General features: G+C 40.4%; 2 protein-coding genes across 3 annotated transcripts; one reads left to right on the forward strand and one right to left on the reverse strand.

Annotated features, from left to right (window-relative positions):
- The first annotated feature begins 2,778 nt into the window (after positions 1-2,778).
- Positions 2,779-14,220, forward strand: LOC121584946 (ras-related protein Rab-3C). Its single transcript, XM_041901213.2, has 5 exons — positions 2,779-2,960; positions 3,991-4,215; positions 7,215-7,333; positions 10,652-10,776; positions 11,040-14,220. Exons 2-5 carry the CDS (start codon positions 3,991-3,993, stop codon positions 11,228-11,230), a joined length of 660 nt encoding a protein of 219 aa, XP_041757147.1. The 5' UTR covers positions 2,779-2,960; the 3' UTR covers positions 11,231-14,220.
- Positions 14,221-15,750: 1,530 nt separating this feature from the next.
- LOC121584945 (metaxin-3) lies at positions 15,751-25,543 on the reverse strand. 2 transcript variants are annotated; one of them, XM_041901211.2, is made up of 9 exons: positions 25,430-25,542; positions 23,380-23,449; positions 22,730-22,806; positions 22,542-22,634; positions 22,177-22,359; positions 21,999-22,075; positions 21,747-21,901; positions 21,203-21,291; positions 15,751-19,426 (listed from the first exon to the last, which is right to left on the reverse strand). In XM_041901211.2, the coding sequence occupies exons 1-9, from the start codon at positions 25,508-25,510 to the stop codon at positions 19,331-19,333; spliced, it is 921 nt and encodes a 306-aa protein (XP_041757145.1). In that variant the 5' UTR covers positions 25,511-25,542; the 3' UTR covers positions 15,751-19,330. The 2 variants fall into 2 exon arrangements, with proteins under 2 accessions (XP_041757145.1, XP_041757146.1); XM_041901212.2 differs by lacking the exon at positions 21,203-21,291 and having other exon boundaries at positions 19,337-19,426; positions 25,430-25,543.
- Positions 25,544-26,172: the final 629 nt, after the last annotated feature.

Genomic DNA, 26,172 nt, shown 5'->3' on the forward strand with positions numbered 1-26,172 from the left:
GAACATACACATTTGCAGAGATATTTGAAGACGAGAAAACGTGTTGTAATATTAAACGACATGCAAGTGGATCCGATCGGTTACTTTATAAGATATTTGCATAAATGTTGCACAGTATATACAAATAGCCTAGAATTTAGTAAAAACGAGCACAAGGCTTACCTCAGTCACCCCCCTGTCTAGCAGCAATCCAGACGGTCAGTGGACACCAATCAAAACGGCCAAAGGCTTAATTCCTTCCCAGGAGATTAATCATTAACACACCCAATCATATCCGTTTTCTGGTACATGGATAGGTCGTTTACATGGATAGGTCGTGGACAACATCTTCTGAATGGACAGCCTATGACATTGCCTGTCTGTCCGATTATATAACTGTTTGGTGTGTCTTGTAGTGTCGTTAAAGGGATAGTTAACCCAAATTACAAAATTACACATTGGTTTCCTTACCCTGTAAGCATTCAAGTCATGGTTGTTAGGCCTACTGCTGCTAGGTAGCTCTCTCTCTGCTCTCCCCCTCCCCTCTGTCTGTCCTTGATTGCAGGAGTGAAGTCTGGTGTGCGGGAGTCAGGGTTCCAGCTGCAGCTCATTCACCATAATCACCTCAGCCTTTAAGACCCGGTCAAACTTTCCACTCATCGTCAGATCATAGTCAAGACGACCATGTTAGTCTCGCTGCCGACTCAACCTGTTTGTTTTCGCTCTTTGTGTTTTGGCCTGTTCTATTTACTTTTCTCCTGTGCCACAGATTATGGGAACCTGACTTCTGCCTCCGCTTCACTCCTGCCACCACCATCCTGCTCCCCACTGCCGGACCTCCCTTTTGGACTCACCACGGACACTAGGACATTACGGTACCACACCTGCCCTGACCTGGATCTGTTACCCTCCCTGTAACCTGGACTTGCTCTTCCCCTATTATTGGAAACCTGGACTTTTTGAACATTGTAAATAAACCTGTTAAACCTTCTCTGGCTTGGTGTACTTGTCTGCATTTGGGTTCTAATCCAGTTAAATCATGACAATGGTACCGATATTATAATTTTTCATGCATCATGTCCAAATCATCCGAAAGTTTCGCAAATTGATTGTGAAGCTCAACAAAGTAACTTTCAAATTTGAAAATGACACGTGCAAAATGCTAATATTGGTCCCTTGACTTGACTGGGATTTGTGCCGCGAATGCTAAAACCTTAGCATTTGGAAACAGTGCCAGAGAAACTAAACCAAAGCATGGATTGCTGTCATACCTTGTTCATAGACTGCTTACAGGGTAAGGTAACCATTACGTCATTTTGTAATTTGGGTGAACTATCCCAACATTTCAATCAGATATATTTACTTAAACAATTAGATTTTACATAACACAATTTCTTCAAACGTAGGTCATAGGGCAACATGGGAGACTTAACAGTAATATTTATATTCACAATGGCATGTGCAAAATACAGAAAGTTATTGTGACCTTAACTCAAAGACTAATCTGACAATCTGATTCCTCCCAGCATGTTTTTTCTCCTCAGGACTGTAAGAAATATCAAAACAGATGACAGGTGTGGTCTAGTTGATCACAACAGTAATCATGGGATAGACTGGTCCAAGAACAGTTTGTGCTCTTGCCAACTGCATTTGCTGGCATTGTTTAACATGGCAATGAGTGCCAAGGAGTTGGCATGAAAGCACAAACAGACTGACACTCAGGCTAGTCAGATCGGAAATAGTAACAGAGAACAGGTGTGGTCCAGTTGTCCAGAACAGCAGCCATGGGAGCCTGTCACAGATGATAATGGGCTGAGTGAAATGTGGAGGGGCTGTTGACTAGGATGACATATTATTAAATATTGCATAGTGTGTGTGTGTGTGTGTGCGTGCATGCACGTGTGTGTGATTAGATTTCCAGGTCCCAAATACCATGTCTCAATAACTTTGAATGTCAATGTAGGCCTATTTTAAAACAGAACGGTCTTCATACCTATTCGTCACAGTAGGTGAAGTGACAGAAATAGCTACAAATGTGAAATCTTACCAATAACTGGAAAGAAGTCTCACAAAATAAACATTAAAGGGATAGTTCACCAAAATTACAAAATTACATGTTGGTTTCCTTACCCTTCTACTTGGCTAGGGCCTGTTTAATAAGGGCTGGTTTCCTAGCCTGGTCCTGGACTGTCTTAATGGAGAATTCCCATTGGAAGTACATTTTGGTCCAGGTCAGGACAAGGTTTAATCTACACCAGTGTTTGGCATCTATTACTGTAGTTTCAGTCTCAGCATCCTGTGTGTGTGGTGCTGAGATGAGAGGCAGATAGGAGGGAGGTGCAGAATCCAAGCTTGTGCGGCAATATACAAATATTTCCCACATTTTCTCACATCCCCCATCCAAGTACTGCAGTTCCCATAAAGGTCATATGGTATCTAGATGAAAACGTTGACTTTAGAATGACTCAATACACATCATCATTAGGCTAAATGCACATTGTAATTGTGCTTTACATTTCTGAAATGTTATATTGTTTATTCTAAGAGCAAGCATCGTTTTTGGTAATACCACAGAGGAAATTGTATAATTGCCAAAATACTTTATTAGATTAATGAAAATGTTTACAAAAATATCAATTTATGAAAAATATTATAATCTGGAGTTTGTCAAAATTAATGTTGTCAAAGTGACTGTGTTGCATGCTGAATAATGCAGTCACCCTTTTGGCATTATAAAGACTACAAGACCCATATTGTGAACTTTGACGTCGAATGCGCTTACTACGCTTTACAACGAACGAACACTGGCTCGCGCTTGGCCCGGACAGTTCAGCTTCCGAACACAGGGACAGCTCCTAGGTGCTGAAATTGTCGCGGCTCTGAACGAACCGTCTTCTACAGTAAAAAATTATTTATATAAAAACATAGCCTGATATATAAACGAGGAAAAGCCACTGACTGACACGAAGCCTTCGAAGCAGGTTGGTTTGCTATGATAAAAAACTAAAAATTCTACATCATGTCAATTTTTTGCTAGACTGTGATAGAATTCCGGAATGAACTTGATTGACCTAAGCTGTATTTCCGATGTTCCAAAATTCTGCAAGGTTTTATCGAATTTACGAGGACTAGCCTACATCTATGTAGCAAAATGGAATAGTGTATTTTCGTCGTCATCATAACATTTCTTAACGGAATTAGCACATAAAACACCTAAAATACTGTGTCCGTATATAGTTAGATTATTGTATCGGTAATAGAACATTTTGTTTACGAAACATTGTACATATATAGTACAGTGTTGTTAATAATGCAGTTTAGGCTTGCTTGATGTAAAACCGAAAGAATTATTCTCCGTTTAACAGAACAGGCACGTGCTTGACATGGCAAATTGCTGATGCACAGTGAAACATTTAGGCTACTAGGAACAAAGATGTCTGCTGTAGCCTAGTTCTAGTTCTAGTTCTAGTTCTAGTTGTTCTAGTTCTAGTTCTAGTTCTAGTTCTAGTTCTAGTTCTATAGAAGGCTGACAAATGCAGACGAATTTCGCAAGAAACATGAACCATTCCACATTTGGTTTTTGTCAATAATTGTTGGATTGTTGAATTGATTGGCGTACCCATTGATAAATCCAAGCCTAATTGATCAGACACCTTCCATACCCTGCTGGGTATGGATTGCTTGTGAAGGATCTGACTGATGTTCATTGGCAGGCACATAGATGTGAGGATGTAGAACACAGGTGGACTCTTCACCTACCCAGGGTGTGTAATGCTCTTCTGGTTTGTCCCACAAAGCCATCTGCCATCAGACACAGTCTGTATGCTTTTAACACCTATCTGAGAGGCTGGTGTGTTGGTGTGTGATCATTTTAATAATATCTTATTTTACATATCTGTGACGTCCCTCTTCCATGCAACATATCTAAACCTTAGAGTGCCATTTCTAATTCCAATGAGTTTATTTCATATTTGTCATGACCTTTGACACTACGACTCCTGGTCTTTCCAGATGGCTGCCACTCAGGGGACCACTCAAGGGAAGGAGGGCGGGGACCAGAACTTTGACTACATGTTCAAACTGCTGATCATTGGCAACAGCAGCGTGGGTAAAACCTCCTTCTTGTTCCGCTATGCTGACGATGCCTTCACCTCAGCTTTCGTCAGCACCGTGGGCATCGACTTCAAAGTCAAGACCGTCTACAAGAACGACAAGATGATCAAACTGCAGATCTGGGTAGGTCTGTCGCTAGAGTCCAGGGTACTCACTATTGGGATAGATAATGTCTAGTGTACTGTAGGTGAAGCAATTCAACTACAATGTGCACAAATATGAGCTATTCATTCAACTGCAGTATTGGCGTACCCAATTGCCTTAGTTTAGGAATGGTAATTTAGATTGGTTATTTCCCTCGCTGTCAAGATTTGTTAAAACATTCCCCCAAATGTATGTTTGTTAAGTTTAACTACAAGTGTGCATCTAGTCACAACCTGTCACAGGTTAGTCTGCACGTTGGCTGTTAGAAATCTATAACAATGTAGAAGGCAGTATCGTTACAAGCTTCAAGGGATTGGGGTTTATAAATCACTTTAAACCCCAATCCCTTAAAGCTTGTAATGATACTGCCATTCTACATTGTTATATATTTCTAAAAGCCAATGTGCAGACTAGGATCCAGTCACAATAACATGAAATGTGACATTTGACATTAAACATTTGAGGTGGATTGTGCTGCTAAGATGAATGAACGAGGCCTACAGTAATTGAATGCGAGGCAGGGCAGTGTAGAGAACGGAGACAGATGGATGTGTCATTGTTGGCAGGATGCTAATAACCCTCAGCTGAAGAACATCATCACTGAACAACACTCCTCTCAGACTGTGTTCTCCTCCTGTGGGGGTCCAACCTCGCCTACAGCTTTTTTTATTAGGAGATTTGGAGTTCAATGAGTTTCTGAGCACCTCTGAGACAGCTAAGGTTACAATTGAAAGCCTGCTTCCTCCAAACACCCACTCTCTCTCTCCTATAGAGGCAATGCTGTTTGCTGTCATATTTACTGTCTGTTCTGCCAATTCATTGTTCCCAGACAGGACTGTAGCAGTTAATCAGCTGAGGGTTGAATGTAAACAGTTTAAAAAGGGTAATGGGTTTTTGTCAGTTAAGCAAAAACAAGCGGTTCTAACAGAGGCAAGATTGCCAGAGAGAGCATTCAATTGAATAGCTCTAGGTTTTCTAATTGGGCTGTTTGAGTACTGTACTATTCCTGACAAGCCACAGTATACCAGAATTTACCAGTAAGATTCAAATAAGATGGCCAACTGTCACTCTTCACGGACTGTACTAAAGATTCTGTCCATTTCTTGGGCTTATTCACAGTGTAAACTGCTCTGTGGTGCCATGGCGATGCATAAATAAACTCAGTCAGTTTGTTTCTAATGGAGCTCCTGTTCACTGGACTCAGCAGGATTTTTCTGTCTTGCTGTGTCTTTTAGCTAAGAACAAGCAAAGCTGCCCACTCAAATAGCCCCAAGATTAAAAGAGTCATTGTCAAGCACTTGGCCCTGAATCGATAGGGTAGGGAAATGTGTGGATGCATACAGTATGTCTTCAGTATTCAGCCAAGAGGAAAGTCAGCAGTCAAAGCATTGTCTAGATGAATGTTTAATGTAAAGGAATGTCACAGTCTTCAAAAAAAGATAACCATTTGCAGAATAAAAAAAAAGGCTACAATTATTTCCTTAAAAAACATGATATAGAATTAGGTAATGCTATAGGCCTACTGTGCATATTGTATTGTATTGTACAAAAAAATACTACAGTTCATTGTTCACACGGATATATAGACACACACACCTGAACATCTACACATACGTCCATACCTTAGTGTGTATATTTGTGGGTTTCCATTGCTTCCAGCTGCTGTATGAGGGAGATTGAGGTAGACAGCCTCTGAGCTGTGTGTGCTTTTGAAGGTCAGAGATGTCCTCTGGCTAACACACAGACACAATTATAGCCATATTCACAGAGAGAGCAGAGCAGGCCTCTCTCTGTAGCTAATGTAACCTCCTCGCAGTGGAAATAGCACACTACTGAGTGCCCCTATACAAGAGGTTTATTGTAAGCCCATAGACATGACATAATCAGTATGATATGTCCAGTAGGTCTCAGCCACCACAGTGACTAATCAGCATGGCGTCTGAAATGTATTTCTATTTCAATGGTTAGCTACAGTATATCGGATCAAACTGTTTGAAATGAATGGTCTGCTTCCCATGGGGTGTGGAGACATCACCAAACACCCTGTTGTGCTTGTATCAAATGCTCTGTTTGGGATGGGCCCTGCAGACATGGAGAGTGATTTGGATGATTTGATTTATTGATCACAGTGCATTATTCATTTACTCGGGAGACTTGAACCTCTAGAATCTGTGAATAGATAATGACCATCATGATAATCACAGCTAGCCAAACTAGTCAGCGATACAGGATACATGATAATCTCAGCTAGCCAAACCAGCCAGCGATGCAGGATACATGATAATTACAGCTAGCCAAACCAGCCAACGATGCAGGATACATAATAATCACAGCTAGCCAAACCAGCCAGCGATGCAGGATACATGATAATTACAGCTAGCCAAACCAGTCACCGATGCAGGATACATGATCATCACAGCTAGCCAAACCATTCAGCGATGCAGGATACATGATCATCACAGCTAGCCAAACCATTCAGCGATGCAGGATACATGATCATCACAGCTAGCCAAACCAGTCAGCGATGCAGGATACATGATCATTACAGCTAGCCAAACCAGTCACCGATGCAGGATACATGATCATCACAGCTAGCCAAACCATTCAGCGATGCAGGATACATGATCATCACAGCTAGCCAAACCAGTCAGCGATGCAGGATACATGATCATTACAGCTAGCCAAACCATTCAGCGATGCAGGATACATGATCATCACAGCTAGCCGAACCAGTCAGCGATGCAGGATACATGATCATTACAGCTAGCCAAACCAACCAGCGATGCAGGATACATGATAATCACAACCAGCCAAACCAGTCCAGAATAAATATACACATGAAGGATGGGAGACTTTCTGTGTGACTTACTGTGAGTGACTATGTGTGACTGTGTGTGTGTGTGCCTGACTGCCTGCCTACATCCATGCTTGTGTGCATGTGTTTGTGACCAGCAACAATGTTCTGTATCTCTCTCCAGGACACGGCAGGACAGGAGCGGTACCGGACCATCACTACTGCATACTACCGCGGAGCCATGGGCTTCATCCTTATGTATGACATCACCAATGAGGAGTCCTTCCATTGTGTGCAGGACTGGTGAGTTCTACTGGGGTAGAAAACAATTTCACCCTCTCAAAGAGGAAAATTCATGTTAAATAGCACAGTTTACTTTATAATTGAAAACTAATACGTGTCAGCATTAACAGCTTTCATCAGCACGTTGGAAGGGCTGCAATTTTGTGTCAGTATTTTGTATCATGAAATACAGGAGGTAAGGAAGCAACTTCAGATGACATGTTTTGTTTTAAGTATTGTTTACATACTGTATATGTTAAAACAAGATTCTCAGAAAGACTACGTATCTTTATGGACAACAGTGTGTTGTTGTTGGGTTGTATTGAGACAGGATGAGTAGAAGATTTCTCCCTGTGAAGAAACAGACCCAAATAGCTGACCTTCATCCCTGTCAGTATCTCCTTATCTAAGCGTATTGATTAGAGTGCTTGTTGTCAGAGAGCCACTGGCCCATCTGTGTGGGGGGGTCCCTGGGTAGGCCAAGGAAAGTCACGAATCGCTGTCTTTGTGAGCCACAAAAGCTATTTCCATCTGAATACTGAGTACCTACACTACCGCACCCTGTACTGTATCTTTCCTGTATCCTGGATTCGACATGATTTATTCCTAGAAATAAGAACGCAAGAGAAGTCAATATCATCAGTCACAATTTATTTTTATTTTTTTTATTTTTTTTTTCACCTTTATTTAACCAGGTAAACCAGTTGAGAACAAGTTCTCATTTACAACTGCGACCTGGCCAAGATAAAGCAAAGCAGTGTGATAAAAACAACAACACAGAGTTACATATGGGGTAAAACAAAACAAAGTCAAAAAAATACAACAGAAATACATATATATACAGTGTGTGCAAATTTAGCAAGTTATGGAGGTAAGGCAATAAAATAGGCTATAGTGCAAAATAATTACAATTAGTATTAACACTGGAATGATAGATGTGCAAGAGATGATGTGCAAATAGAGATACTGGGGTACAAATGAGCAAGTTATGGAGGTAAGGCAATAAAATAGGCTATAGTGCAAAATAATTACAATTAGTATTAACACTGGAATGATAGATGTGCAAGAGATGATGTGCAAATAGAGATACTGGGGTACAAATGAGCAAAATAAATAACAATATAGGGATGAGGTAGTTGGGCGGGCTAATTTCAGATGGGCTGTGTACAGGTGCAGTGATCGGTAAGGTGCTCTGACAACTGATGCTTAAAATTAGTGAGGGAGATAAGTGTCTCCAGCTTCAGAGATTTTTGCAATTTGTTCCAGTCATTGGCAGCAGAGAACTGGAAGGGAATTGCGCCAAAGGAGGTGTTGGCTTTGGGGATGACCAGTGAGATATACCCGCTGGAGCGCAGACTACGGGTGGGTGTTGCTATGGTGACCAATGAGCTAAGATAAGGCGGGGATTTGCCTAGCAGTGATTTATAGATGGCCTGGAGCCAGTGGGTTTGGCGACGAATATGTAGTGAGGACCAGCCAACAAGAGCGTACAGGTCACAGTGGTGGGTATTATATGGGGCTTTGGAGACAAAACGGATGGCACTGTGATAGACTACATCCAATGACCAGGTTTCTGAGATAAACTCTACCAGAATAGTTTAAGAAAGAGAATGTTTTGATGGATGCACTTGACAAAACGATTAAATGTCTCAAGGTGAAACAAAAAGAAAAATGTTTTCTCAATTGTGTAGAGAGAATGTGATTTTGACTACTGTGTTTTTTCTTTGAGTGTACAGTATGGGCGTGTCACATCAACACTAGTGTTGGTATGTTGAGTAGGGCATCTGTGTAGAAAGTAGACAGGTTAAACATCTCTGTTCCCTGTGGTTGTGTAGATCCAGGTGTTGTGGCCAGACGTTGTGACCCCTCCCTCCCTGTAGCATGTTTACACCTCACTGCTGTGGCCTTATCTCACCCTCACAGCCCAACAGGATTATGGGAGCACATAGAGGAAAGGGGCGCTCACGATCACTACGGCAACGCACTGATGTACTGTCGGATGACTAACTGCTAAGAAAGGAAGAAAACTCATTTATTTAACAGGCTCTCTGTATGAGACATTGCAATGCAATCTAATTTAACAGCAGCTACTGTAGAATCTTGAACTGCTCTATTCTGAAGTCTTGATACTAGTTAGCTAATGACTGTCATTATCTTGGAGCTGTTCAAATCAGTGAGCTTGTTCACTAAAGCCTTAGCACTTTCTATGAAGTACATACATATAATGCTATATAACATCCTTTATAATGTGTTATAACACTGACTATAAGCATCCATAATAACTGATAAGTGGTAATGAAACCCTGTATGATGTTTTATAGATCATTAACTATAATGACTTATGAGACTATATATTAGGATGTTATAAAGCATGATACATATGTCATCCTTTATTATTCTGAACGAACAACCTGAACAGACTTCTTCTTATGGTAGGCTTTATTCCATTCTTATTTTCCATTATTCTTCCTGGTTAGAAGGTTGAGGGTAAAGATACATGTTTTCCATGGCAACGGCTCGTTCCCTGCCAAGATGTGTGTGAATGAGCTCCTGTCCTGACACACACTAATTTCCTGTGTGTGACGCAGTTGTCTCCGGACAGTGACGGAGGCACGCTGGGCTTATCACAGAAACACTGCTGCTCTCCTGGTTATTGACCATTGAAACACAGAACTAATAATTGTGAGAGATAAACATAGATACCAGTAATTATTTCACCACTAAATATAGGCTAGACTAGAGGAAGATTATAAACATTCAGTGCAAACCCCATTTCAGAGCAGCTGTTTTTGACCAGGATGTCATTGTGAATAATATCATCAGTCAACAGTCAGATGTGAATTGACCTATATCTGAACTCGTATGACCAGTCTGACCTGGACTGAGTAGTGCTGACATCACGGTACACTACTGTGTGCAGATGTTATTGCAGGTACAGCGAAATGCTTATGTTTCTAGCTCCAGCAGTAATACCTAGCAATACAATAACAATACACACATAATACAAAAATTAAAAAACAAGAAACTATCAGAACGAGCAATGTCAGAGTCCAGAATATAACTATATATATAAATGGTGTGTATAGACAGTATGGACATAACACAAAAAATTCACAAAACTGCAAAGTTGGCTAGGAGCTAGAAGCAGGACGGCGGTGTCTGTCACCATTCTGTTGGTTTGATGGAGGAGATATGTTGTTGTTTACTGTATCAGCTTGTTGCCTATAGCATTTAGTAGATAGATGCAGTGCTCTGTTTTGAGTTTGAGTTCCTGTTTTCTTCTGTGTGTGTGTATGTGTGTGTGTGTGTGTGTGTGTGTGACTGTGTGTGTGTGTGCAGGTCGACCCAGATTAAGACCTATTCGTGGGACAACGCCCAGGTGGTGCTGGCTGGGAACAAGTGTGACATGGAGGAGGAGAGGGTGGTGGCTGCAGACAGTGGGAGACAGCTGGCAGAACAACTGGGTGAGCTGCTGTCATTTGATTGATCAGGGACACTTTATAGTGGCAGAGATGAAATAATGAACACATCGAATGTTCAACAGTCAGATACGGAGCATTATAATGCGTTAGCTCATGCTGATTCACAGCACTGGTGCCATTGACTTATTTTAAACATAACGTACATCATTTGACGGGCTTTATGTGGACAATTTACTTCTTGTAAACATCATCTACAATGTTCATATACTATTTATCTCCTTCTCTCCCTCGCGATTACTCCGCAGGTTTTGAGTTCTTTGAAACAAGTGCCAAGGACAACATCAATGTCAAGCAGACCTTTGAGCGCCTCGTTGACATCATCTGTGACAGGATGTCCGAGAGCCTGGACACTGATCCTGCCGTTACCACGGGAACGCCTAGCACCAAACTGACAGACAGCGCCCCGCCCCTCCAGCAGCCCGCCTGTAACTGTTAGTGGCTCCTCCCACTCCCTCTGTTGCCAAGATACCCAGTCCCTTAGATATAGTTTGCATCCCAAATGGCACCCTTTCCCTATATAATGCACTACTTTTGACCAGGGCCCATAGGGCTCTAGTCAAAGGTAGTGTACTTTATAGGGAAAAGGGTGCCATTTGCGACTCAGCTGTAGTCTTAAAGTAGGGGTGCACAACTAAGGTCCTGAATGGCTGCAGTAAAGGCAGATTTTCCTCCTTGCCTTTTAATCAGAGATTGACTTGTATAGATACTGTAGGTGCACTCTCTGGCCAATCAGTTACAGTAGTCCATCAGTTAAGTGCCAGGATGGAAGGATACCCAGCAGGACTGCGGACTGGAGTTGTGCACCCCTGTCTTGTAGTATTCTGATGTGTCATCTGACCACTTTTTATCATCGTACATCAGCCTGGGTGCCAGTCTGTTTCTGTTCTCTTGCCAACTCCTTATGGAATTGTCATGCCAAACATGGCTTTGCAATGGCAACAATGGAGTTGGCAAGAGCACTGATCTGTGACCAGGCAAGCAATCAATGTATGTCCCTCTATAGCTGTGTTGAGGTACACCTTTACCTAGAAACACAGAGGGTCTGAATATGTCTGATGAGTATGTCTGTGTAGGCCTATTACAGGATGGCTGATGATATGACACTACAAACATGCATTATCCTCTTTAGCTTACCTTACAACATAAAACATTATGCTTGTAAAGGCTGTTAGAATTCAATGTGTGGTCCATGCACTTACTGCACAATAGCCTTCCAACTGGCTTCAAAGACTTGTAATCTAATTCTAAACGAACCCATAGCTTTGTCAGTGTTTTTAATGTCCATCCTAAAACTTGCCGGACACACTTGCAGGGGATAAAGTTTATGCATTTATTATGTTTGTGTTACATATTGTCTTCTGCCGCAGCCAAAAGCTATTATTCCGTGTACTGTAGACAAACTGGTAGGTGGTAGTTCATTTCTGTTTGCGGTGTGTGTGTGTGTGTGTGTGTGTGTGTGTGTGTGTGTGTGTGTGTGTGTGTGTGTGTGTGTGTGTGTGTGTGTGTGTGTGTGAGTGTGGCAGTGTGATAAATCTCAATAATTTACCTTGGATTAAAAAAAAAAAATGTGGCCTTTTAGTATTTCCAACATGGCCTCTTCTCCTTTGTGCTCACCTGCCACATTTATTTCATATTTCATGAATATACTACATTGTGTCTGTGAGTACTGTATACTGTACATGTGTATTTGTATTAGTAGTCCTGATATGTCATCTGATGAGTGTCTACATTTCTGCAAAACTGAATAGATCCTCTTTTCCAAGCCTTATTAAGAAAAATGACACAAATGATGTCAAATGACCAATAACCTAAGTTGTGTTGTTCTAACCAGACCCTTACAGTTATCTTTACCCAAACTACAAACCAACCCTTCCCTCATGTCCACTTCCGAATAGAGAAAGAAAATAAAAAATGAACACAGCCAAGATATTATATGTTATGACAGATGGATACTGAAGCCCTGATCGAGTCTGTCTGACTGGATAAACATCAATATCCTCTGAAACAATATTTTTAGGGAGAATGGTGTCAATATTTCATATACCTAAGAAAGTGCACCTTTTCCACATCCCTGAACAGCTTATACATGTAAGAATCATGTTGTTATTGTCTCCATCCTTGGCTGAAGCAAATTGTCCTTTACATATAGTATGTCCTGACAGTCCTGCACCTCCCAGTAAATATAATCTATCACATATTAGGTGAATAAGTACATACATATGATATATGTAATTGTGGCAACAAAAAAACAGTCTGTAGTTTGTTTTGCATCGTCTAGTGTCTTTGGATAGAAAATGAAAGGTTCAAAAAAGAAAAGTTGCATGAAGACATTGAATTATCTATATTTATATCTCTAAGGGTGTATGTTATCTATGTTATAGATATAATTAGAATTAAGTGCATCCTCATAGCTTTGGCTGTGTGATGCAATGGGCCAACAAGTGCAATAATTTATGAATTTATTCCTGTACATAGTCCTTCTAGTACAGTATATCTGCAGTTGTGTGACTGGTCTAATGTTGGTGTTGTACTGTAGTACACTGCAAGCATCACACACACACTAAGTGTGTGTGTATTGTGTGTGTGTGTGTGTGTGTGTGTGTGTGTGTGTGTGTGTGTGTGTGTGTGTGTGTGTGTGTGTGTGTGTGTGTGTCTGTGTGTGTGTGTGCTTTATCTGGGATTTGCAGTGAGGTGAAGTAGTGTGTGTGTGTGTTTATTACTTATTGTATGTGTGTACCTTTTCTACTAATGTATTCATGCACTATATACCGTTCCTGCTAGCTAACTGTTGGTGAACTCGTACTATACGTCAAAATGCAGTATTGTGGAAGATAGTCAGGGAAATTAGTGTATGCCATATGCTGTGCTGATATTAAGTCTGTGTTATAAAAAAGGGAAATATCTCAACTCAAACATGATGTTGTCTGTGTGAGATTATTATTTACCTGTACATGAATAATAGCCATTACCATGCTGAGATTGAAACTACTAACATCTCTACATTCAAATCCCCTGTCATCTACTTCCTCATCTGTGATCATGCATATTCATGACCTCCGCTATTCAGTCCACTGGGCACAGACGTCAGTTCAACGTCTATTCCACGTTGGTTCAACATAATTTAATTGAAATTACGTGGAAACAACATTGATTCAACCAGTGTGTTCCCAGTGGGAGGTGAAAAGCCACTCTATGTTGTTACTGATGAAGGCTTAAGAATAACAATAATCATTATTAATTGTACTTATGAAGTGCTTTTGAAGAACTTGAAGAGGCTTGCTCGCACTCTCATATGCTCGCACTCTGATCACCTCATTAAAGTGTGGACTGACATTAAACTGGATATATTATTTGTACCTTCAAGTGCAAGCAAGCAATGTACAAACTATGTTTTTGAGATGACAGCAAATAAACAAATTGTATTAATGTTGTGTGTATTGTGTTTTTGTGTGTGGAGATCCATTGGCTCCCGCCTTAAGATTGAAGGTGTTCAGCTTCTTGGTGTGTTTTTGTGGTCTCACTCTATTTCTAGAGAAAGTATGCCTATTAATCATGTTTTACAAGTTCTACCCATTCAAGAAAAATGCACCTGTTTTTTCTGCCTGTGTCCTGTATCACCTAACCTTTGGCAGACTGAATGGATGATGATTCAGTGCCCAGCATTAGGGTTATGGCTATGACCATGGGTTGAGGTCAAGTAAAGGGTTGAGGCTAGGGTAGTTGTGTGTGGGTAAAATCACTGGGGAAGCCAAGCCAGGAAAAAATTGCCATATTGTGTTGTGATAATCGCGTTGTTTGCCCTATAACCTGTTTGTTCATATGCCTTGACAACGTGATATATAGGCCTATGGCTGAGACAATAAGAAGACACAGTGGCATAATAAATTCAACCACGGTTGAACCAGGAGGTTAGGGTTAAGGCAAGAGTTAGGGCTGTGGTTGTGGTTGTGGCTATTGTTAGGGTTGAACCCAGCCTCAACCACACCCTAACCTTATTTACATTTACATTTACGTCATTTAGCAGACGCTCTTATCCAGAGCGACTTACAGTTATTGAGTTCATACATTTTTTTTTCATGTCTACATCCCGGTTCAACCCTAACCCTAGCATTAAACCTAACCCTAACCCTAGAATGGTATTATAATGTTCCTACAGCTTTAATGCTAAATGGCAACCCTAAACCTAGCCTAACGGCCACACCTCGGTTCAACTCTAACCCTAGCTTCATGTCCACTAAGTAGCAGGACAGAGATGTTGGTCGCCTTAGGTTTTGGTAGATGGCCATTTTCACCACTAGAGGGCCTCCTTTCTGCACACACTTCTAGTCTGGAATAAAACATGTATTGCCAGGGACAAATGCTTCAGAAGTCCTCTTACCACTACTGATCTATCAATAACACATTATCTAACCCAAGCCTAAATCCTAACCTTATGGATGGACTGGGACATATTACGTAGATGGACCCAAGGACACTACACAGGTGAAAGACTCTTCACTGCCAAGAGTAAACACACTGATGCCTCCTGATACCTTCTGGCTCAGATAAACAGACAGATAGACAGACACACAGAGGACATACTTTAGAAAAGGCAAGAACAGTGGAGTTCTTTTTTTATTCTTCACATCTCAACTTGAGCCTTTCTTAATATTCAGATTTGATGGCTGAAGTTGGTTAAAGCAGACGCAGAATGACACCCAGGCTACTGCTAGTTTTATTGCTTATTTGAAAAGTTAGAGAAAAGGTTTTAGATCCACTTTAGTCTGTAAGCATTTCTAATAAACAACAGTTAGCAGAGCCTGATCTAAACCTCATCTCAGAACTATGCTGAGGCCTTCTCCTTTTCCAAAGGAAATATCTATTATCTCACTCCCAACATAATTACAAGACTGTTTTCCAGGCGCTGCACCACCTCTGACTGTCCATTGAAACTTTCTTTCACAAAAGAGAGAGAAGTAGGGAGAAATTATTTTATTTCTTTCTGCATTGTTTCCATGGTGCATGTACAGACGTGAAACGTGTGGCTGGTCAGAAAACAGTTAATGGCTTCCATGTGGAAGGCTAGAGCAGAAGCACACAGGCACCAGGCTAGAGGAGAAACACATGGGCACCAGGCTAGTAAAGTCCTCTATCAGTTTTAATGACAGACAAATAGGGTTATTTCTGAGGTCAGGGCTTTGCATAACTTCCCAACGGTTTAATCACTTTTATTTTCCGGGATGATTGCCAAGACAAAACAAAAAGGACATTTACCCACCCAGCCACAACACAGCCAGAGAGGAGAGCGAGTGAGAGGCAGGGAAGAGGAGAGGGGCAATTGGCAATTTTTGTATTTTGTAAATTAGGTTGTTCTTCATTTCACAACAGACTCTAATTAAATAGGTGGTTAGATTATACTTTTATTAAATTGAAATGAAAGTATTCATTTGCAACCATGCACAAAGAATGAACCAGGAATATGATAACGTATTACAATGTCAATATCATGGTTATAATTATATGTTTTTGATACCATCACAAAACCTCAGGTGAATGAACTTGCTAATGTTGCCTTAACTTAAAGTATTGACCAGCTAAGGACAATGGGCCAAATCCTAACTGTGACTTTCTGATCTCGAAAAAAATTGACAATAGTGTTATTACAATTCCAAACATGAGTTTAATCTGATAAAGTTGGTTACAGTAGTTTACAGCTATACAATCCCTTCTGCAGTCTTATCAAGACACACAGTACCAGTCCTTCCTAATACTGTCTCCCTTTGTCCTATACATGTATTTCCCCCCAAATATGGTTGTTTTACACAAACCAAAAACAAAAAAATGATGAAAAAAGTTGTAACTAGTTCTGTAGTGCTTAAAGGGAATGTATCCATGAAGTGAACAATATTCACTTAATGGATACATTCCCTTTAAGCACTGAACAGTCACTGTTAATTCGGTCAACAAAGGAAGTAAACAACAAACAACAGCAAAGACAAAGCACAGGAAACAACATGGAACATTCAGGTGAATAGAGCCAGTATTACAGTAGCTGATGCTGGATGTCACCAGAGTCATATAAATATATGGCTCTGGATGTCACTGGGAGACAAATGACATACTTCAAACATACAGTAATGACATACTTCAAACATACAGTAATGACATACTTCTGACATACAGTATGTTAGCAGAGTTCTCCATCATTGTCCAATGCAAGGCATGTTCCCAAATAAAATGACGTGCTCATAATAGACAAGGAGATGGTGATGTAGGTAGAGCAAAACATAACTAATATAGACAAAATCATGATCAAACAAAACAAATCTTTACAAAAACAATTCCACAACATGGGGTGAATTAGAGATCAAAAGAGAAAATAATTGTAAAAATCGAATAATGAAGTAAGCTTTATGCGAACCCATTACACCTTTTTCTTTGTATGAATTAGAGATCAGACTTGATGAATTGATATCGAAAGTAAAATACCTCACAATCTACTGCCCTACAAAGGCAAAATGGAATAACTACAAATTTGGTCAAAAATCTTTGATCTGTTGTAATGGCCAGGTATATTATCTGATTAATGTGGTATTTAGTTTCCTGACACAAGAACAAGCCAGTTGATCAGAATATATCATGGAGTATCAGAAATTGCTGTCTGTCTTGACAGAAAAAGACTGAAGTCAGATTTTGCAGTAAAAGAAAATACGTAGTTACTGCATTTTGCCTTCATAGGACAGTATACAAATGTAGTGTTACTGCCGAACAATAATCTAAAACACGTTTTATAAATTAACCCCAACTGTAGTCAATAACTCACTTCAGTCTTAGCTAAAGAATGAAAACACATGTGAGGAGAGTTGAACTGTAATCATCTAAGCAGCACTGTTATAAAGGAACAATGCTGAATGATATGCATTGGATTAGTATTTAAATGTATTTACAATTATACAAAGTTAAGATCACAACTACTTAATCTGTTAATGAAGAGGCAGGATTATAGCTCATTAAATTAGGTAACTTCTACAGAGATATGATAGCACACATACTGTACATATATACTTAAGTCTATTTACACTGCTAATTTAACACAACAGTTGTAAAGATGATCTATTTGTTAAAGGGAAAACTTTAGGCTTAGACATCTCCCTCAGTAAAATAAGCGACATCCTAACTAACTAAATCTGCATTGTATTATATGAACACAAATGATCTTAAACTAGACAGCTATACAGCACATGCCCTCATAAAGTAATCCTAACTGTTAATGATTATGTACATAGATACAGCAGGTCTGCATGGAAACACCACAGACAGCAAGAAATGCAGCTAAGGGCACGCAAAATCCTAGAGGAAAACCTGTTTCAGGCAATGTATTCCCTTTATCGTGCACTACTTTTGATCAGGGCCCATAGCACTCTGGTCAAAAGTAGCCCACTATATAGGGAATAGGGTGCCATTTGGGATGTAATTCTAGTCTCAGCAGAGAAATGGTTGAATCAGTCCTCAGGTGAGGAAAGAGCATTATTCTGATCATTTAGGATTGTGCAACAGCAACTACAAGTAGATCAGTGTCAGTGCCTGCCTGTCAGTAATGACCTAATTTACACCAGAATCTCTCAAAATGATGCAGAAATTCAACCTGTACTGTTCATTACAAACATAAATATAAGTGTCCCATGCATTTTTATTTTCATTATACCCTAGAGCTATAGAATAATTGCATTATATACTTGGCATACATTTAGCCCTTAACTATGAACAAATTCAATCAAACCTGCCATAGTAGTGTTTATGCAGTAACCTTGTTTACACGACTACTGCTCATGAACACAACTTATTTCTGAAACCTGAGAGCATCTACAGTACATGTACCTGTGGGGGGAGTTTTGCATTTGTATTACCTGACTACAGAAAAGAAAACATGTTCCTGTGTTAATACATACTACAATGCAGGTTTGAATGAATTGGGGCCTCAGTCATTTCAATCCTTTAGAATCTGTTAGAAAAGGGTTGAAAAATAAATGAAAGAAACAGCAGGTCAGTAGAAAGTCATTATTATAGCTCTCTCTCAGAGCGTTTTTAACCAACTGGCCTTCTCATTTCCTGCCTCTTGCCTTTCAATGTTCTAAAGGCTTCTCATTTGGTAGCAGTCCTCAGCATTCCGCTCTAAACCACTAAAACGTTTCCCTTTTCCAAACTTTCCCCATGCATTTCACAATTTTGCCATTATTATACTTCACTGACAGTTTCCATTCAGGGCAGTTTTAATTACACATGCAAGGCATAAACTGTCTAAAACAATCAAATGCATAATTTAAAGGATAACCTGGGGTATTTGTAGCCTGATCCCAGATCTGTTTGTGCTCTTGCCAACTCCATTGCTGTCCTTGTCAATGAGTAAGAAAGAGTTGGCATGCTAGTAAAAACAGACTGGCACTCAGGCTAGGGCATTTACAGTATTTGAACCAGGTTCAGTATAATACAGCACCCCTCCCATCCACCAGGCTGGTCGGGGGTGAGAGGTCAAGGGCTAGAGGTGAGTGGTTAGGGGTTAGGCAGGGGTAGAGCTCTTGTTGTTGCCCAGGCTGGGTCTGGGGTCTACTCTGAGGGGTTTGTGCTGAGGGCTGCTCCTCAGGTTGTCATCCATCTGCAGGAGAACACACACAGTCAGTAGACATACATACAGTGCCTTCAGAAAGTATTCACAACCCTTGGCTTTTTCCACATTTTGTTGTGTTAAATCCTGAATTTAAAATGGATTAAATATAGATTTTGTGTCACTGGTCTACACACAATATCCCATAATGTCAAAGTGGAATTTTGTTTGTAGAACATGTTCTAAATTAATACAAAATGAAAAGCTGAAATGTCTTGAGTCAATAAGTATTCACCCCTTTGTTATGGGAAGCCTAAATAAGTTCAGGTGTAAAAATGTGCTTAACAAATCACATACTAAGTTGCATGGACTCATTCTGTGTTCCATAATAATGTTTAACATGATTTTTGAATGACTACCCCATCTCTGTACCCCACACATATAATTATCTGTAAGGTCCCTCAGTCGAGTACTGAATTTCAAGAACAGATTCAAGCACAAAGACCAGGGAGGTTTCTCAATGGCTCGCAAAGAAGGGCACCGATTGGTAGATGTGTAAAAATAAAAAATAAAGCTAACTCTGAATATCCCTTTGAGCATGGTGAAGTTATTAATTAGGCTTTGGGTGGTGTATCAATACAGCCAATAACTACAAAGATACAGGCGTCCTTCATAACTCAGTTGCCTGAGAGGAAGTGGTGATTTTAAAATGGTTGTGATGTGAGAACTGAGGATGGATCAACAACATTGCAGTTACTCCACAATACTAACCTAAGTGACAGAGTGAAAAGAAGGAAGCTTGTGCAGAAAAAAAATATTCCAAAACAAGCATCCTGTTTGCAACAAGGCACTTAAGTAATATTGTAAAAACTAAAAATGTTTTGTCCTGAATACAAAGCATCATGTTTGGGGCAAATCCAACACAACACATCACTGAGTAGCACTCTTCATATTTTCAAGCATGGTGGTGGATGCATGATGTTATTTTATTGTATTTTTATTTTTTTTGTCATTTAGCAGACGCTCTTATCCAGAGCGACTTACAGTTAGTGAGTGCATACATTTTCATGTGCATACATTTTATGGATATGCTTGTCGTCGACAAGGACTGGGGAGTTTTTTAGGATAAAAATAAACGGAATACAGCTGAGCACAGACAACATCCTAGAGGAAAACCTGGTTCAGTCTGCTTTCCACCAGACACTGGAGTTGCTTACAAAGACGACATTGAATGTTACAGTTTTTACCTAAATCGTCTTGAATGACAAGACTTGAAAATGTCTTTCTAGCAATGATCAACAACCAACTTGACAGAACTTGAATATTTTTTTAAAGAATAATGGGCAAATATTGTACAATCCAGGTGTGGAAAGCTCTTAGAGACTTACCCAGAGCTATAATCGCTGCCAAAGGCGTTTCTAACATGTTTTGTCTCGGGGGGGGGGGTGAATAATGATCTAATAAAGATGTGTTTTATTTTTCATTAAATGTTAGAATATTTCTTCCACTTTGACATTAGAGTATTTTGTGTATATCATTGACCAAAAATGACAATTAAATCAATTTTAATCAAATGTTTTAACACAACAAAATGTGGAAAATGTCAACGGCTGTGAATACTTTCTGAATGCACTGTTTAACACAGTTACTAACCACAATATAAACACACACTCACGGACGCATATACGTGCGAGCGTGCATAAACACACAGAAGAAGTGAACTTGTCTTGATATACGTACAAAAGTGTCTAACTAATGCCCACAATATACTCCATGACTAACACAACACACACAAACACACATGCAAGCAGAGAAAAGCAGCAGAACCTTCTCTATGAGGTTGGACTCTTTGTTTACAAGCTGAGTGAGTTTCTGCAGGTTGGCATCCACCGTCTCCTGAACAGGCTGGGGAGACCCTGGAGAGAGAGGGTGGGGGGAGCAGGAACAGGGAGAGAGAGAGAGAGAGAGAGAGAGAGAGAGAGAGAGAGAGACCATTATACTAGAAAGCAGAGAGATACAGAGAGCAGAGAAAAGAGAGAGAGATGCCAGAATGCAGCAGAAGCTCTCCATCACAGCCCAGACAAAGGAAGCGATAAACCGTGTAAGTTTGTCGACGCACCGACACACACACATACATGCACAGACGGTTTAGGTATTGCTCCTGTTGCAAATGACAACCTGGCAAAAGTTGTACATCCTGCTTTGCGAGACCTGAAGTTCACCAGATTTTCCCTGCCACGTTCTATTAAAAACACAACCGGCTCTCTGTAACCCTTACCCAATACCCTGGACCTGAAGCAATCATCAACATATAAACAGCCGAGGCTGACTGACAAACACACACACACACACGGCAGAGCGCTGGTCTCACCGGGATGACTGCTGAAGTGAGCGTTGAGTATGTGGTCACAGAAGCGCTGGAGGTTGTCCAGCTGTCTGAGGTGGCTCTGCAGAGGGCTGCTGGGTAGACTAGCCTTGTGGAGGGGAGCTACAAAGCCAAACACAAACGCATCCAGACTGCATGGCCTGGGCCACAGAGAAAGACAGATACATTAATACACCACACATAATATAATCACACCCAGCCTAATCTAGCATCTGACCAAATTACACAAGAACTCACGTGTTCCCAAAGAAGTAGTAGGCCGTCCCCAATCTGTGGGAAAGCAGATTCAGACACTCCTTAGCTTCACTGTAGATCTGACGATAGAGGGGATGGGGAGAGGTGAATTTACTTAGAATGCAGGGGTGGGATATCGTATGGTATCAAGTAGTCCCTGCAGTGTGTGTTCCTGTCCTACCTTTCCCTCCACCTCAGTGATGGTGTGTAGAGGAGACTCTCCCTTGGTCAGCAGGATCCGGGACAGGGCCATGCTGGCATGGCGACCAGGGACCAGGAAGTTGAGGGGAAAGGGAGAGCGGGAGGCGAACCACGGCCGAGTCAGGTTAGCATAGTTCTCAGCATCCACCCAGAACGTGTGTAACTACAGGACAACACACACACACAGAATACATATTTAGAATACAGTACACAATACAGGGCACATAACACTCAGTACACAAACAAAAACACTCTGCTGCACTTTCAAAATGTGTCCAAGTGTAAAACAACATACACACCCACAACAATCAGTACACAACAACTACACACACTGGTTGTTCCTACCAGGGCTGGTCGTAGTTTCTCCTCCAGTAGAGCGATGTAGGCCATGGTGTCTGCTCCCTGCCTCGCCGACAACTCATAGTCTGCATTAAACCTCTGGTAGACAACACACAGGCTTTGTTGTTAGCGCTGCACCGCAAATATAGTTCTTAAAAAGGTAATTTATGGTGAAGGCAGAAAGGAGACTTTACCTGTTTTCTCAGGAAGTTGAGAATCTGAGCAGGTTCGGTTATTGTGGATCCCTGGCAGACCAACTCTGGCACCGTGCCTGTAGTGTTGGATAGAGGGAAAACAGTGTGCCTGTAGTGTTGGATAGAGGGAAAACAGTGTGCCTGTAGTGTTGGATAGAGGGAAAACAGTGTGCCTGTAGTGTTGGATAGAGGGAAAACAGTGTGCCTGTAGTGTTGGATAGAGGGAAAACAGTGTGCCTGTAGTGTTGGATAGAGGGAAAACAGTGTGCCTGTAGTGTTGGATAGAGGGAAAACAGTGTGCCTGTAGTGTTGGATAGAGGGAAAACAGTGTGCCTGTAGTGTTGGATAGAGGGAAAACAGTGTGTCTGTAGTGTTGGTTGTAGGGTTGTGTCTATCATCCTGTGCCATATGTCATGGACTATACAACTACAGTAGAACAGGAATAGAGACAACACCTCTCACTGACAATGTGCTATATGTATAGTAAGCAGTCAATTTGATACTCTTGCATCAGATAGTCATTTATCTATTCCTACCTAGTAGCCTATTGATCTTTTTTACATGGTGAAATTACAAATAATTATGATGGTATTACTTGTCTAAGAACAACTGAATTCTGTTTCTTTGGATTTTAAAACAAGCAGCAGTACCTGTCAATGTCTTCCACGTCCAGTCTATGGGAGTTACTATGATCTTGGCTCCAGAGAACTTGGCATAGGCCTGAGAGAGAGCAGAGATATGTTAGTTGTTCAGTGGATTGACAAGAAATAGGAGTATTAACCACTTTACTGAACAACACTTTATTATAAAGCCTACATAATAATAACCATGAGTAATGGTGGAAGACATTAAGGTCATTTGTCATGAACTGTCCCTTGCTCTAGCCAGGCAGGATCATATCAATGTTGTCAGAGTATTATGTAGGCTTTCATATCAATGTTGTCAGAGTATTATGTAGGCTTTCATATCAATGTTGTCAGAGTATTATGTAGGCTTTCATATCAATGTTGTCAGAGTATTATGTAGGCTTTCATATCAATGTTATCAGAGTATTATGTGCTTTCATATCAATGTTGTCAGAGTATTATGTGCTTTCATATCAATGTTGTCAAAGTAGTATGCTTTCTGGGGTATGGCATGTTAAGCTCTGCAAGATATGAGGGCTGTGACAATACCAGTATCGCAATATTTTTTCCATGCCAAAAATTAAACCACGAAGCACACCAAAGTTTTTGGTCCTTTAAAAACCTGTATGTAAAAGATTGTGTGCTATAGATTGGAAAATAAATACATTTGACTCTAGATGACAACTTAAACTAAGCAGTTTTCCCAAAAAAAGTTAAAGTAAAACTTAATTTGGATAGTCCATCTGTAGATGCTCTACTATAGACTATCAGTAACATCTCAACTAACTATCTACTAACCCTAGCTCTAACCTTAACCCTTATCCTAACCCTTACCCTAACTCTAACCTTAACCCTTACCCTTATTATAAACCTTACCCTAACCTTAGCCAGCATTTGCTTATCAACAGATAGTCAGTTGCTTATCAACAGATAGTTTGTTGATAGAGCATCTACAGATGGACTATCCAAATAAAGTGTGTCTGAAGTTAAATCCGCTTTGCGTTTTGTTTCCTTGCCACGATACTAACGCATATGGCGATACTGGTATCGTCCCGGCCCTACAAGATATCACTAAGTATCATTTGGCATTGGCTCTAGTTCTAAAAGCAGACTATCAGCATGGTGGGTAGCTGATTGGTAAGCACCAAGAACAACAGTACATATATGGCAGTCCTAGTGGACAAGTGACAGTGATAACACACATGGCAAAGTATAGCCATATCTATTGACTAAAAAGAGACGACATTTAACAATCTGAGTTCTTTGTATCTCATACAAAGAACTTAGATTGTTAAACATCTTCTCTTTTTAGTCAATAGATATGGCTAGGCAAAGAGTAGCCCAGAAAGGGGGCTGTGAGGAAAAGTGTAGTCTTTACAGAGGAAGTGCAGAAAACATGTAGGCCTATAGTAATCATGCAAAATTGTTTTGTTGACACTGTCAGCCAGCAAATGATCTGGCAGCTGTAAGCCTTTTTCAACAGGAACGGTGTCACCTTGTGATGAGAGCTTGTGCAAATTCTTTGCATTGTTCATACAGTATCTGCAACTAGCCTATAGGGAACGGGATCATGCAAGTGTCCTAGTAAAATAGGGATATGTTAAAATTAACTACTGGGCTACATAACTACACAGTTAAGCATAAGAAGACAGGAGAATGGTCGTACCGAGGACAGTAGTAGTAAATCGAGAGAGAGCTGACCTTGAACTTGAAGAAATGTTAGCAATGAGAATGGCATCTGACAGCTATTAGCTACTGTAGCTAGTTAGCTACAGCCAGTTAGACATACCGGACAGTGCATGTTGTTAGTTGGTTCAAGTTTACATTAATAAAAGCCTCTAAAAGGCTACATGATTAGATAAAACAAAATATCAAATATCGATTCTACCACTAATATTTCGCTAACTTTCCAGTTAGTTAACGTTAGCTAGCTAAAATAGCTCAGTCTTGTTGATGGTTTTGCATCATCGTAATAGGTGAAGATTGTCAAATAAAACAATGAGGAATGCAGCCATGCAGTACATTCGTGACACAAACGTCATATCATAATTTTGTTTTTTATGAACGCATTTACCAGCACTATGAGAGACTCTGTGTGGACGGAAGGCAAACCCCAATCACCTCCCCAGCATCTCAGCTCCATGGTGGCCGCCATGTTTGTTTGCTGCCGTGAACAGGAAGTGGGTGATGTCTTCGGGTACCCAGAGGCCCGCAGGTGTGGTCTCCAAAGGTAGATTTCAGTACTTTGCAGGTAAAAATTAATAGTCTATTCAAAGACTTGTCCTTTTCTACGACAAACAGAGACTGATGTGTTTGTATTTATTAGGTAAGGCAGCAGCTACTCATCCTGGGGTCCAAACACATTAACGTACTTACATCCAGTGGTTAAGTAAAATTACTTTAAAGTGCTACTTAAGTAGTTTTTTGGGGTATCTGTACTTCACTTTACTATTTATATTTTTGACAACTTTTACTTTTACATCACTACATTCCTATAGAAAATAATGTACTTTTTACTCCATACATCTTCCCTGACACCCAAAAGTACTTGTTACATTTGGAATGCTTAGCATGACAGGAAAATTGTCTAATATACATACTTATCAAGAGAACATCCCTGGTCATCCCTACTGCCTCTGATCTAGCGGACTCATTAAACACATGCTTCGTTTGTAAATTATGTCTGACTGTTGGAGCGTGCCCCTGGCTATCCGTAAATTAAAAAAACAAGAAAATGGTGCCTTTTGGTTTGCTTAATATAAGGAATTTGAAATTATTTATACTTTTACTTTTGATACTTAAGTATATTTTAGCAAT

Source organism: Coregonus clupeaformis, chromosome 16 (genome assembly GCF_020615455.1).
Source record: "Coregonus clupeaformis isolate EN_2021a chromosome 16, ASM2061545v1, whole genome shotgun sequence".
In the NCBI taxonomy this organism is placed as follows: domain Eukaryota; kingdom Metazoa; phylum Chordata; class Actinopteri; order Salmoniformes; family Salmonidae; genus Coregonus; species Coregonus clupeaformis.

Bases quoted from the DNA above. Each gene is read 5' to 3' on its own strand.
- LOC121584945 (XM_041901211.2), bottom strand. From the start codon at position 25,510: ATGGCGGCCACCATGGAGCTGAGATGCTGGGGAGGTGATTGGGGTTTG. The intron at 23,450-25,429 runs GTAAATGCGTTC...GCTCTCTCTCAG, and splicing joins CAGAGTCTCTCATAGTGCTG to GCCTATGCCAAGTTCTCTGG. The intron at 21,902-21,998 runs GTGAGTTCTTGT...TCTGTGGCCCAG, and splicing joins TACTACTTCTTTGGGAACAC to GCCATGCAGTCTGGATGCGT.
- LOC121584946 (XM_041901213.2), top strand. From the start codon at position 3,991: ATGGCTGCCACTCAGGGGACCACTCAAGGGAAGGAGGGCGGGGACCAG. The intron at 4,216-7,214 runs GTAGGTCTGTCG...ATCTCTCTCCAG, and splicing joins TGATCAAACTGCAGATCTGG to GACACGGCAGGACAGGAGCG. The intron at 10,777-11,039 runs GTGAGCTGCTGT...ATTACTCCGCAG, and splicing joins ACAGCTGGCAGAACAACTGG to GTTTTGAGTTCTTTGAAACA.